Source organism: Vidua macroura, chromosome Z (assembly GCF_024509145.1).
Source record: "Vidua macroura isolate BioBank_ID:100142 chromosome Z, ASM2450914v1, whole genome shotgun sequence".
NCBI lineage: Eukaryota > Metazoa > Chordata > Aves > Passeriformes > Viduidae > Vidua > Vidua macroura.
The window spans coordinates 33,422,731-33,436,880 of record NC_071611.1 but is presented as its reverse complement, the minus strand read 5'-3'; the positions used below and the strand labels follow the sequence as shown (position 1 = coordinate 33,436,880).

At 40.2% G+C, this 14,150-nt stretch overlaps 1 protein-coding gene across 2 annotated transcripts; it reads left to right on the top strand.

Moving 5' to 3' along the window:
- The first annotated feature begins 1,800 nt into the window (after positions 1 to 1,800).
- Positions 1,801 to 5,588, top strand: GPX8 (glutathione peroxidase 8 (putative)). 2 transcript variants are annotated; one of them, XM_054003263.1, is made up of 3 exons: positions 1,801 to 2,023; positions 2,635 to 2,896; positions 4,834 to 5,588. In XM_054003263.1, exons 1-3 carry the CDS (start codon positions 1,817 to 1,819, stop codon positions 4,995 to 4,997), a joined length of 633 nt encoding a protein of 210 aa, XP_053859238.1. In that variant the 5' UTR covers positions 1,801 to 1,816; the 3' UTR covers positions 4,998 to 5,588. The 2 variants fall into 2 exon arrangements, with proteins under 2 accessions (XP_053859238.1, XP_053859239.1); XM_054003264.1 differs by lacking the exon at positions 2,635 to 2,896 and having other exon boundaries at positions 4,834 to 5,001.
- Positions 5,589 to 14,150: the final 8,562 nt, after the last annotated feature.

Below are 14,150 nucleotides of genomic sequence, written 5' to 3'. Positions count from 1 at the left end.
CCCATAAAAAAGGACTTAGATCTCTTCTGATTTCTGAACCTTCTTACCACCACTGCACTTACTCATGTCATTATTTTTAATGTTATCTTGTACTTTTTAATATATTAAGGGATACTAAGTAAAGATTAAATTGGTCTTTTTATTTGCATTTGTTCAAATTCACTCATAGAGCAATTTGTGTCAGAAAACCATAAAACCTGAAAAACTATCACAACTTAAAATGTAAGAGCCCAGACAGTATTAAACAACATATTTAGGTTTCCAGACAGATTTTGAACAAGGTTTTAATTGAGAGTAGCAAAAGGAGACACAATTAATAGAATGGGTTTCTGGGTAATTATTAGGTACACCAGTATTATAATATATTAAGTTTTGTTCATTTGTTTTATTTTGTTCTGAAATAATATTACATTGCAAACACTTGAGATGTAGCTTAAACATCAGGATGTTGCATGGATTTTCTGTAAACAAACACATTTGTTCTTGCCTTTAAAGTCAGCATTTGTCACCTGTGCTTGCTTGTTGAGTACAACTTTGTTCATTTCACTTCAGCACAGAAGTCTGTGTGTTTTCTTCCCTACCATCAAAACACCATGCTCACAGGCCTCACTGGCAGGCAGAGACAGAGGCAGAAACCTAACATGTCCTCATATACAAATACAGAAATTTCACAATGTCTCCAAAGCATCTCTCTGTTTTTTAGAACAGTGTGAAACTGTTCCTATAGTCTTGTTAAACAAAATGAATGTGGATTTTAGCTATTTAGAGATCATAGAAAGAGTTGTACATACCACTATGATATTTACAAATCAATGATGCCGGTAGTAATATTGCACTCACTAAAAAGGAAGAAACAACCAGATTCCAGGTTTTACATTCAGAAAAGCCCCTTCTATTTCCATCCTTTAAAATGCGTCATCGAAGTGCAGCAAAAAAATCAGGGTGACAAAGAAAACCAACTGAGACAGAAACAACTCTTCAATGGTGGTTTGCACTGGGAGGGAAAGAGAGTAAGCAGAGACTCACAAGCAGCAAAACACCAGTGGAGCTTGGCTTAGACCTGAGACTTTCAGCTAACTCTTCTTTCATGCAGACCTTCAATCTTACCATCTCAGTACAGCTCGTCGCCAGGTAGCCAGTAGCAATTAAGAAAGCAACACATTTTCCATTATCATCCCCCCTCTCAATGAAAAAACAAAAAAAAATCCACATTATATTATCTTCCTTTATGACAGCCTATTACCAAGGAGTTTTTCTCTGCTCTGTGTGCTGAAGAGAATTTTACACAGCTATCCGTGATCCCACAGCAGCTGATGAGATGCAGTGCTGAGTTTGTAAACAGGGTGGTTTCAGCCATCCTGCCTTTTTTCTACCTGAACAGCTGTCCCCCAAAATGCTTCTCCAAGTCTGCCTAATAGCACAGCTGCCTCCTGCAGAGCAGCTCCACCAGAGGCCCGGATGTGCTGGAGCTGTACTACAAAATCACTTTTGTCCCCAGCAGCTCTCAAGACAGTGCACACACACACTGGAGTATCCCACTCAGATCAGTTAGACAGAGCAATCAGCCTCCTTAGGTGATAGTTAGACCCTTTTCATTCATTTCTTTCCCCCCCTTTCATCCCTCTTCCCCGCAAAAAGATCTCGATACTTTACACAAGTGCTCAGAAGCCCAGCAGGCACTGTGATTATAGCAGCTCTCTTGCAACAGGGACAAAAATGAGCAGCTTGTTCTTTCCGGTCTGAGCTGAGAGTCTCATGTTTCAGCTCCTCCTTCACATTCCAGGCCTGGCCAGGCTCCTCTCCAAAGATTTCAAAAATGGAGCCTCTCACAACTAGTTATCCTCTGAAATACTCCGTGCACAAAGCCAGGATCTTTGTTGTCTTCCTGTCAATGGTTTTGTGCACCACTATTCTCTGCCTGCTGCAACTCAGGTTTTTTAAACCTAAAATCAAAGATTTTTATTCTTTTGAAGTCAAGGATTCACGAGGAAGAATTATTTCCTTGGAGAAGTACAGAGGGAAAGTAAGTTATTATTTCACTTTTTCTGTCTTGAATCCATACTGACAAAAAATGTGTATATTTCTAGGTAAATAAAAGGCTTGGTTATGGGAGTTTTTGGCAGAGATTTGTACTAAATTCCCGTTCTTCATACAGGAAGAACAGGAATCAAGTATTAGATCTAGCAAATCAAGAAAAGAAATTATTTAGCACAAGTCAATATATCCTAAGAGGCAAATTGATGGATTTTAATCTTAGTTAAGAATGTTGGGTTTGGATTTTGGCTGTTTATCTAGTAAATATGATTTTAGTGCATGTTCTAATTATCTGCTTTTTTAAATGCTTATATATAAACAAAGCTGTAAGATGAAGTTTATGAGTTTACTATATTTTTAAAACAGATTGTCTGAAAGTAAATATCTTCAGCTGCTTTCATCTTTATTTGTTTCATGAAATGGTGATCAAAAACATTATGTTTGGCCTTCCGGCAGGAACCATCATGATAATGAGAAATGTCCTTTTAAGATTTAATTGTGATCTCTACAACATCTATAGGCTTTTTCCTTACTAACCTAAATAATAGCTAATAACTAAAAAGCTAATAACTAAATTATTCTAACTTTATGTTTCTGAAGGCAACTTTGGTTGTAAACGTGGCCAGTTATTGCCAATACACAGACAAAAATTACATCGCACTGCAAGAGCTGCACAGAGAGTTTGGTCCCTCCCACTTCACTGTGCTGGCGTTTCCCTGCAACCAGTTTGGAGAATCAGAGCCTAGTTCAAGCCAGGAAATAGAATCTTTTGCCAAAGGAAACTATGGAGTAACATTCCCTGTTTTCCACAAAATCAAGATCCTAGGATCAGAAGCAGATCCCGCCTTTAAATTTCTAATAGGTAACTGTTTTCTTTTATGAATCAAGATGACTGTAACCATGGTACTCTCATTGAATCCAGACTGCATGTTTTTGTCAGGAAACACTGAAGTCTTCATAAACTATGGAGAGAAACAGGCACTTAGCATACAATTACTTGCATTTCAATTTGGATTTCAACAATGTGGGCTGAAGAACTGTATCCTGAAAGCATCAGTTTTTCCTCATAAAAAGAGTCTGCTCTGACCAGCCCAGCTAGAAACATCCGTTTTTGTTAGAAATACTAGAGCTAGGAACTCCCACCTACAAAATCCCATTCCAAAGTATGTGATTTTTATTTAAAAAAATACTTTTCTTATGGACAAAAATGTAGTTATGGGGGTCATAAAATTACCAGAAAATTTTGTATAAACACATGCAGATGAGATTTTTAGCTGGGTCCTATGTCCACCTTTATGTAAACTGTATTGTAAAGCAGGTTTATATATATTAGTTATATATAACCACTGATTTGTATTAATTTGTCATGTCAACTTCAGGACCCAGCCTGCAAAACCCTTCATGAATACAGGGAGCATTTACAGGCTTAGGACCTCATATTCTCATAAGCAAAATTAAATTCTCTCTCCCTTCAGTTGACCAAAGATCTCATAGACCCAAAGCCCACTTGAAAAGCCTTTCTGAATTTTCCTGAGCTTTGATCAGGTTTTGAACCATATTGATATGTGAAAGAAAAAAAATAGCTTAAACATAACTCATTTCTAACACACCATTTTACCCAGAAAATAAAGTAGCAGAGAGCCAAACCTGTATTCCATATCCCTGCCTTCAGAGTCTATTTCACTTTCTTATAGTGCCTCTTGTCAGAAAACTATTTCAATATCTAAATGAAATCTTTCCAAAACACTTATGTGCTTTATCCCCCATGATACTTTCTATGAACTTGAAAATTATTTGTATTGAGGAATCGTTTAAGTGGCCACCATTGTCATTATAACTGTGTTTGTTCCTACCTCCTCTTAGGCATGCAAGTAAAAACCTCAGGTAACTTTGTTGCCCTGAGTTGCCAGATGTGCACTGGAATTATTGAGGGTTTTCTCTCAGTTCTTTATAGAAAAGACTAGAGCACAAAGGAACCCGCTCTGTGTGATGAATCCAGACTCTATATATCAGTGCCATCAATGTTAAACATTGATACCTATAAAGAAAAAAAGTTTTACTCAAATTTTCTTATTTCACATGCTGTTCACCCACAAGAAGGAGAAAGATCCTTTGGTACTTCAATATTCTGAAATAGTTTTTCTTTTCCTGCATTCCTGTGTTTCACATTAAATTCTTGTGCATTTTCAGTTGAAGTATCTGTTTTATTTATGTTGCTGTTTTGACAATCAGAAGGCTGAACATCATGCTATACCACCCTCTTGTGCCTGTGACTACTAGCAACAGGATGGCAACAGCACTGTCCAATAATCTAGTGCAAAATTAGTCCATTTGCAGCACAAGTGTGGTGCCAAACTTCAATCCATTGCTTCAAAAAATCAGTTGAGGGTTCAGCACCATTTCCAAGCAAACACTTATTCTCCAGTCAAAATCTACTGGACCTTTTTGTGAAAGCAGCCTAATTAAGCCATCACCAGTACAACTTCCTGCTCCCATCTCACTTCCCAAAACTGACATAAAACTAGGGAGTCCCTGAATAAATATGCAGCCCTTGTATATTCTTCCCTAGGAAATATAGCATAGTAAAAGTAAGTACTCTTTAACAGTTTCACAGGAAAGGGGGAGCATCATTGACTTCCAGCTTTTCAGATCATTAGCAGCAATCAGTAAATGCATGCTCAGACTACTAGCAAAGAATATGGTGGGATTACTTCTGCATAAATAGTCAAAGAATCAATGCGGGGCCTGAAGACAATTCAAGATGTAAGAGACTAAAATAATCTGATTTAATCCTTACAGATTCTTCAAAGAAAGAGCCTCGATGGAATTTCTGGAAGTACCTTGTCAGCCCTGAGGGTAAAGTTGTGAAATTCTGGAGACCCGAAGAGCCAATGGAAAGTATCAAACCAGAAGTAACATCATTAATCAGGCAGATTATCATGAAGAAAAGAGTAGACCTCTGAAATGGCCATTCAACACCATGAGTATACAGCCTTTCTACATTCTTGAGAAATGTTGCTAGAAGCTAAACCATCAGGTGATTTTGCTACTCTTTAACTTTGGTGTTTGCAATTTGTCTGTTATTTCTGGATTGGCTCCTGCAGTGGCCTCAAGAACGACTGAGGCTACTGACACAGTGAGGCACTCACTACTTTGCAGGCAGGGACCACCAATTTGCATAAGAGGTTTATGATTTCTTTTTCTGAATTGCTGACAATAGCTAATTAAAGTGGTCACCAACAGGTAGATAGTTAGAAAGAAGTTTTATTAATAATTTACTTGTATTTACACAGGTTTTTCCCCCATCTACCAGTAACACAGAGATTTTATATTCCATTAACATGTAATTGCCCTGTCATGAAACACATGGGATTCAGAGACATCCATGGCAGGGTTTCTACACACATATGTAACTGAAGATACCAGCTTTGCAATATCTTCTCAAGGAAGACTACTGAATTACAAAGCTGCCAGTTGCAAAAAAAAAATTGTACATAGAATATAAAATTATTAAAAGAAGAAAAAAAATTAAATAAAGTTTGCTTGCTGCTTCATATTTTGATTATTTTACATTTGAGTTTTCCAACACATTTATAGTCTTCAACTTTCTCCATACATTTGTGCTGCAGTACAGTGCCTCAGATGTGAGCTCCTCTCCTACTGGATTCTTTCTCTTCTGACCTGGATGAAGACAGGGCCTGTGTAAATATTCATGGTTGCTTACAGAGCAATTCAAGGGGCAACAAAAGTCAAGAGCCTGGCACTCTAGCAGACATCTTTCTGAGACAATCCAAAACAATGCTCCCCAGCCACCCCTCTCTCATCTCTAGAATGAAAAGTCAATCTTCAGTAGAGATAGAAGGAGATGCAGGCTCATAGCTTAAGCCCCAGTCTTTCACCTTTCAATCTCCTCAGTCCTGCATATAACTGCTAACCCATTTCCAGTTCTGTTCCACTCTTCCATTACAAACTACCAAGTGTTTTGATTTATCTGTTTGAATGAAGGGAGATAGAAAACTTGAGTAGGAAACCTCACTCCTTCTGTCCATGCCTTGAAGAAGGGCTGAGATAACAGGAAAGAGAAAAACCTGCGTCTCAGTAGAATTTTCTATATGAAAAGGATGGGTAGAATTAGTGCTGCTTTCTTATAATACTAACCCTGATTGAAAATACCTAAAGTGCTTCAAAACTTTTTCCAGTAAAGGCAGCTGCACAACTGTATTAAAAAGGTGAGAAATTCGAGAGCAATTTTTTTAAATAGGTTTTTTTTTCATTCACTTATTGAATTAATTGAGAATTTGACAAAAAAAATCTATGAAGATTGAGTAATGATAATATGTGAAAGATTAAACAAAGTCACTCTCAATAATGACAATAATGACAAGCATCTTTTTGGAAAGGAACTTAATGCATGACAATTTTATCCACTCAAAATTTCAAAACTCAGTTAAGGACTGTGTAAAAGTTTCATTAGACCAAATGAGCCTGCTGCTGGTGTTTTAGACCAGCCTCTGCACTGTTTGCCATTGTCCTGCAAGATTCCACAACAAATCTGTCAATACAGTTCCTATTTTTTTGCTGAGGTCCTGCATTTTACTCCTGTCTCCTCCTGCCTGTACAGTGTGAGAACACGTAGTGGGACATGTCAGGTGATTTTTGTCACATGTTTCTGCTGCTTTGATGGAGCAGGAAGGGAACTGAGATATGGACCCTCTCCTCTCACTGGGAGCAGTCAGTGGTCCATGGAATTAAGTGTCAGGACACTGTTTTGCCCATAAAGGTGGATATCTTAACTTGAAAATGTACAAGTCTAAAACATGCATGTCTGTTCATGTGAACTACCAAAGCTCCCTGATTTTTGTATCACTGAATAAACAAGGATAGGTATAAAGAAATGTTGGGTGCTGTTAGTGGAAGACCCAAAAAAAAAAGCCTGTTTTAGTCCTGGTGCTGCCTGAGAGTTATTCAGCATAGGGGAAATGTCACCTGGGTCCTTAAAACACTCAAGATAAACAGTAAGGTACGATTTTCTTGTTTGAAATGGATCAGGAGGGAAGGAAATATGTACACCTTGTTTGTGACTCACTCACTAAAGCTCATATTGTTTTCCAGAGGACACTGTAATCTTGAATATCTCAATGCCAGCATTAAGATCAAGTATCTTTCCTGGTATTCAGAAATAGCATGTGATATTAGCAAACAAGTGGACGGAATTACTTAACTCACAGCTTCCTGAATCACATTCACTCCAGAGTCCTAGAGAAAGAAGATTTTGTCTGAGAAAACAGTTTTGGAACTTCTCATTCCACTCTTTAGTCACAATACAGTACAATTATCTTCTGAAGAAATTTCAGTATAGGTACCATTCAGTCCTGATTCTACACAAGTTTAAGTTTTTCAAAATTTACTGCTAATTAACATTCCACAAATTAACATTCTTCCTTAACAAAAACTCCCTGTGTTGGGATTACTTCTATATCATGAGACATGACAGTTCTTGCAATATAATATTTAGGGCAGATCATTAATAAACTAATCACTCCTTTCTTAAAAGTATGTTACCAGTTATCTGGTAAAAATGAAGCATCTTTCATGACCAAATCTGCACAAACTTGGAAAGGAAAATAAAAAAAAAAAAATTTAACTCAGAATATTGTTATACAAACAAACATTTGTCTATAGCCAAAAGCCAAGAAAGTAGTGTGAATGCATGTCTATATAAATATCTACTTAGAGTCAATTTAAAATATAGCATATAAAAATATAAACTTCAACATTTTAAACAGATTGAAACTTATTTCTTGGATTGTTGAATAATCCCCCCACTTTAAGATTAAACTTCCCTCCTATGATGCTTAACAAAGGTCAGTCCATGAGTGTTAAAGTTATTTTATTTCCATTTGAGCATAACCTATTGCATCTTTTATCCTAACCCTTCATTCCCATCTCAAGCTTCCCTTATTCCTTAGGTCTGACATATCCTTATTTTCTCAAACAAATACCATTGAACTGTGAGCTTCTCTTTCCAAAAAGTTGTATGTGAGTGAAAATATTCTAAATCCATTTCAGTCACCAGTAGTATATGTTCCTGTAAATTCAAGTAAAATACTTGTTTGCTGAGCCAACAGATGAATGTTCCTTCAATATTTAGTGGTGTAAGAGAAACATACTCACATAGGGTTCAAACCTGGACCTGTTACTTAATATTTACATAATCCAGTAGGTTGTTTATAAACCAGTTGGGGAAGCTGTATAACTGGGTGAGATACACCTGCATTTACTTCTATACTCTCAGTTACACCTTATTTTAAACCCTGCATTCACTCAGTCTGCATAACCTAGTGCATCTCCCTTCAGCCAGGGGAACCAGGCAGTAACTGGACCAGCTAGGGACCAAGGAGATATTTAAACAGCAGTTTTTATATTCTTGTCTGGACTGCAATGTGCTAATCTGACAGTGTAGTCAGTTGCTGGTGTGTGAGGAACAGCTAACTAACAATACACTGCCTAATCACCACACGCAGCAGTGGGATAGCTGTGACTCTGCATGCCTTCACCAACACTGGTGCTCTTTCTCTTCACAGTCCAAGGCACGTACAGCAGCACCTAGATAAAACAAGAAAAAACAGTGTCTTCGGCACTCTGTAGATGCCTAAAGGGCCAAGAGGAGGATAAAATTAACACTGTGTTGGCTGTGGCATCAGGTTTGGAGAAGCTCACAGTATAACATTAATCAAAAAGATCAAAGTGTTTCCAGCCTTTATCCTTCCACATATAGTGTTATGTCCTGTTCACACTGTGTGGTTGGTGAGACTATGCACAGTTGTTTTAATGCACTGATGTTAACAAATTAAGTTATCTGGAGAAGCAATGAGAGAGGAAAAACTCTAAAACTGACTTCTTAAATCACATACAATGGAAAGGTAACTATTTTTCAGTTATAGTTTTTAGGAAGTTAGTGAAAGCGACTTTAAGCTATTGAGGACTCTAATTAGTCAATTAAAAGCAAGCAAACAAAAAAACAAGAAACACCTCTCAAAAAAATGATCAAGTTGCATTTGCCAAATATTACTATTAAAAAATTAAAGTCAAACTTAAAATGCCTGTGAAGTTTTTAGGTGTGCTGCTTTTGCTTTAAATAAGCTCCCAAGAGCTTAAAAGTTTTTTAAATATTTGAATTATTTACCTGGTTCAGTTATTTTAAAACTTCCTGTTATCTTGTTATCTAAAAGTAGATGAACACCAGAGTCTAAAAAAAGAAAAAATTCTTACTGTTGTTGGAATAATGGAAAGATACAGGATACCACTTGTATTTGCCTGTCAATCAAAGAAAGCAATAATCAGGAGAAACAAAAGATTTCTTATACAAAAGTAGTAGGTCTCCATTTTGATGACCAAGGTATGTGGGAAGAGAGAGCAGCTGCATGCTACCTGCTGTCAGAACTTCAAGCAGCCAACATACACTGCCATCCCATCACACACAGTTGCACCACCTGTATGAATTCCTGCATGAATCCCAGCACCTTTTGAAGGAATTGCCTTGAAACAGCAGTGAGCCAGCCCTGCAGCTGGTGACAGTGTAGCAGTGACTGCAGCATTAGGTACAGCAGTCAACTAGCAATACACTGCCTTCCAGACACAGAGTCCTTATGAGGAAGATGCCTCCTGAAATAATGTGCCCGGAAATATTCCTTATTTTTGACCTAAATTCAGCATTATTCACCTGTTTTAAGGTTCATGTTTCATGTGTATATATACAAGTTCAAACAATATATAGTGTCAAGAGATAAATGTCACAGGTAGGTGTCTGATTCAGGAAGACCAGAGTAAGAGCAATAGCATAAACCCAGTGTGTGTTTATCCTAGGCTGCCCAAAAGGAATCGGATAGTGTTGCAAACAGTTTCTCGTCTCAGTTGTAGGAATACCTGTATAATATGTTACCTCCACTGGTTAATTTGTATCATATACACTTACTCCAGTCCTTTTCTCTGTGGGACATTTGCTTATGGCCGCTATTGCAGCCCTGCCCTTACTCTAGATGAGCCCAGAGTCAAACCCGGAGTAGTCAATTTCATTTTGAAATTAGAATTATCGTTGCTTACTACATAGTCCAACTTACCTGTAGGTTACAAGCCACAGCATTTGTCTCTTTACAGACGCCTAATGGAGAACAAACAAATGTTTCAGGACTGAAGGTTATGAATTTAGTCTAGATAGAGGTAAAATTTTACCTCCAGCATCCATTTTGATTGAAAGTCCTTTGAAGTTGCTCTGGAAAGGAGGTACTGAGTTAGACACTTTGTATGAAAGCCAATTAATATTGTATTTGAAGCCTTCATTTTGTTTCTTCAGAATTGGTCTTAAATTACTCAAAATAAATCTTAACTTGATACAAAACAAAACATGAAACATTTACTTCCTTGAGCGCTGCTGCTGTTAGCAGCCACAGAAAGTACTGGCTAATTGAGGTCTTCTTGTTCCTTAACAAAAAGGCGGCCACCTCTGAGTTTTCCATGATGCTTTTGAATGAAACAATGTGGAGTGCAGCTAGCAGCTGTGGATACATCAGGGACAACAGCCAGCTAACATGCACTGCCATACCGTTACATTCTCTTCAGTTTTGGCCATTAGCTCCCCTTCACCACCAAACCCAAAATTTTGTCTCCCAGAGCTCAGTCATTGCTCACTTCAGCAACACAGCTTTTACCTAAGGGGTTGCTTACATAAAATTCATATGTTGAAGCAAAATTCTCAGCATGCTAGGGATTACATTTCTACACTGTCATATCTAATGGCACACTATTCATCTCCTGCCTTGGGGTTTTTCAGTGTGGTCAGTCCCAAGGACACCTTCACTTCCCACTCCATCAGTTTGTATGTTACAGTCTTACCTGGTTTTGTGATTTATGTCAACTCCTTGAGACACAAGCTGCCTGTATTTTACCCATTGATTACTGTTCAGCAATTATTTTTGTGATTAGTAAGTTTCCTACCCAGGTTCCTACTGTGCTTGTGAGTTCTTTGGTATGTCCTTTATCATATACCACCCTCTAAATGTAGGTAACTGAGTTTGCAGGGCCAATGAAAAGAGAGTTTTGCAAATCTATACAACCCCTTCAACCAGGTCAAGTAACTTTTGCTTTTAAAGAGTAAGCAGTCCCTCTAGTGCACCAGGAGAGAAGCCCAAAGGTGTTTTTGTTTCCTCCCCTGAACAGATGTCAATTGACCATAACTTGTGGGGTTTTTTTTTTGACATTGCAGATGCTATACTTGAGAAAGTGTCATAAGGATTAATAGAAAAGAATAAAAATTACATGTCGTGGGGTTTTGTTTAAAATCACCTATTTTCCATAGTTTCCTTTCCTCCTTCCTTCCTCTCTCCCTCTGTCCCCCAGAAATGCACAGTGGAGCTCTCAGTTCAGTGCATACAAAGGAGTGCAAACGTCTGTGCCTATTCTTACCTTCGCTGCTCTCCATGGGCTTTGCTTTCTGCTCCACTTCAGGTCTTTTCCAATCGTTCTCTTCGCGTCATGCTTGGAAAAAAAACACAGAGACACAACACTTAGCAACCGCGCAGCTCCGTTTATTCACTCTAAATCACCCTCCATCCAGCCTTGCTGCTGGCGAGGCTTCCCTGGGAGCCACGGCCCCGGGACAGGGCAGAGACGCCGAGAAGGACCGGTCCTCCGCAAGGCACCGGCAACCCCTGCACCCCACTTGTTACCAAAGCAAGTTCTCATCCCTCCTGTCGTCCTCCGGGCGGGTTTTTCTAATTTCCGCTCCGTCTTTGCCGGGGCTGGCTGAAGCCGCTGCCGCCACCTCAGAAGAGGTACCCTGGAGCAGGATCCCTCCCAGGGTGTCGGCTCTGGGCAGGTGCGTGGAAAGCAGCCCACTCTCACGGCAACCTGTACTGAGGGAAACTTATAGCCCGGCCAGCCCACGGGTCGCCGCTGGAAGGCGGTGCCAGCTGCTCCGCCACCCACCGCACCGTTCCCTGGCGCCGCACGCCGTCCTTTAAGCATCCCGCAGGCGCGCCCACCGAGGCGGGAAGCCCTGTCCCGTCCCGCCGGCGGGACCGGGCTGCGCGGTGGCGGTCCCGGCTGGCGGCAAAGCACCCGGCGCGGCGGGTCCCGCGGCTCCGCGGGCAGGACGGCGGCGGCAGCCGGTGCCAAAGAGCCCTGGCTCGGCATCGGACACGGGCAGCCCGCCAGACCGACACCCCGGGCGGCCGACACTTCGCCGAGGCCGCTGTGTCACCGCCCCAGCCGTGCCCCCTGGGGCTGCCCCGTGGCCGTGCCACGGTCTGGGGCTGCCATCATTCGGCTCCTTCTCCCTGCCTCGGTAGTGGGGCTAGGGCAACTTCACAGAATCACAGCTTTACAGAATCACAGAATCAATTAGGTTGGAAAAGATCTCTGAGATCATCAAATCCAGCCTATAACATAACACCACCATTTCAATAGACCAGTCTTTCTTTAAACACCTCCAGGGATAGTGCCTCCACCACTTCCTTGGGCAGCTCATTCCAATGTGTAATCACCCTTTTTGTGAAGAAATTCTTTCTAATGTCCAACCTAAACCTAATGGCTTGAGGCTATTGCCTCTTGTCCTGACACTAGTTGCCTGGAAGAAGAGACCGACCCCCACCTGGCCACAGCCTCCTTTCAGGCAGTTGTAGAGAGTGATAAGGTCTCCCCTGAGCCTCCTTTTCTCCAGGATAAACACCCCCAGGTGCCTCAGCCGCTCCTCACAGAACTTGTGCTGCAGGCCCTTCACCAGCTTTGCTGTCATTCTCTGCCTGTCTATTCAGCACATGCTACACAAACCCCCTCACGTCTCACATCAGCTGTTCCCCACTGCCACTTCGCCTGCTGTGAGGTGAGGAGCCGGGCACCGCCGCACAGGGAGCAAGCCCTGGGGGGCAGTGCCATTCTGAGGCACCCGAGCCAGGCTGCCTGAAACTGAGGGTTGAATGCAGTGCCGTTTTGTCAGACAAAACTGAGCAAACGGCATCGCAGCCCTGTACACACTCTCCTCTAACGCAGGTCCCCAAGCTCAGAAGTGAGCAAAACCTCACCACTTCGCCACCACCTTACACAACCAGACTCCAAAAATAACTTGCTGTCATTTACTTTTACATGACAGGCAAAGAGAGAAGTTGCAAGAGAAAGTGTGAAGAATCGCTTAATGCCAGCAGATGAGTTGTTTATGCACGTGTTTTATGGAGTTCGCATGCCGGAGGGACAGTACACATACTTAGGCACCCACTTTATCTGAGAAAACCTGAGCACAAGTTTGATAGGAGAAAGGTGAAACATGTTTTTTTGAAAGATAGAGTTTAGTTAAATCGAAAGATATAAAAAGAGAAGAGTTACTGGAACATGTAACTTGTCCTTTTTTCAATGTGAGTTCATAATCACTCTTTTCAGTTCTTGTCATAATGTCAAAATTCGAGGTGACGCCACCTAGGTTTTCAAGAGACAGATGCAGGCAGACACATAGCATGTAAAAGAGTACATTTTTCCTATTTCTAGCTTTTGGATGTTAGAAACAGCATTAAAAGTGTTATTTTCTAAGACTAAGAAACAGAATACCACTTTTTAAAATATGCTGAAAGTATTCTTCACTTTTTTACTGTTTCTGAAAACCGGGAGAGATTTTTCTAATTTTCCGTTGGAAAATAATTATTTGAATCAATAAAAAAAAATTATCCTGTAAAAAAAGCTTATCATATAATCTCTCATTTCCTACCTAATTCTACTTTGCAGCTGCACAGTTCACATCTGCAGAAAAAATACCGTGTAAACAAGAAGACCGAGGACTATATTTTTGTTGATGTATGTGTAATAAGCAATAATTAAATATCAGTCGATGGAACTGTTTTGCCGAAACAAAGTAAAACTATTCAAAAAACTGTCACCTTATTACCTCCCTTTGTGCTGGTAAGGACACAACTAAGCACATCCAGCCTATAAAATGGCTGGGTCACTCAGCACCTTCTTAATGCTTTCTCTAAAACAAACAGCACACAAGGCTCTGCTCGCATAGCTTCACAAAGGATTGCTTGCAATGCTTCAGTTGCTCGTTTAACTGAATGTGAGTTTTTTCCTACAAG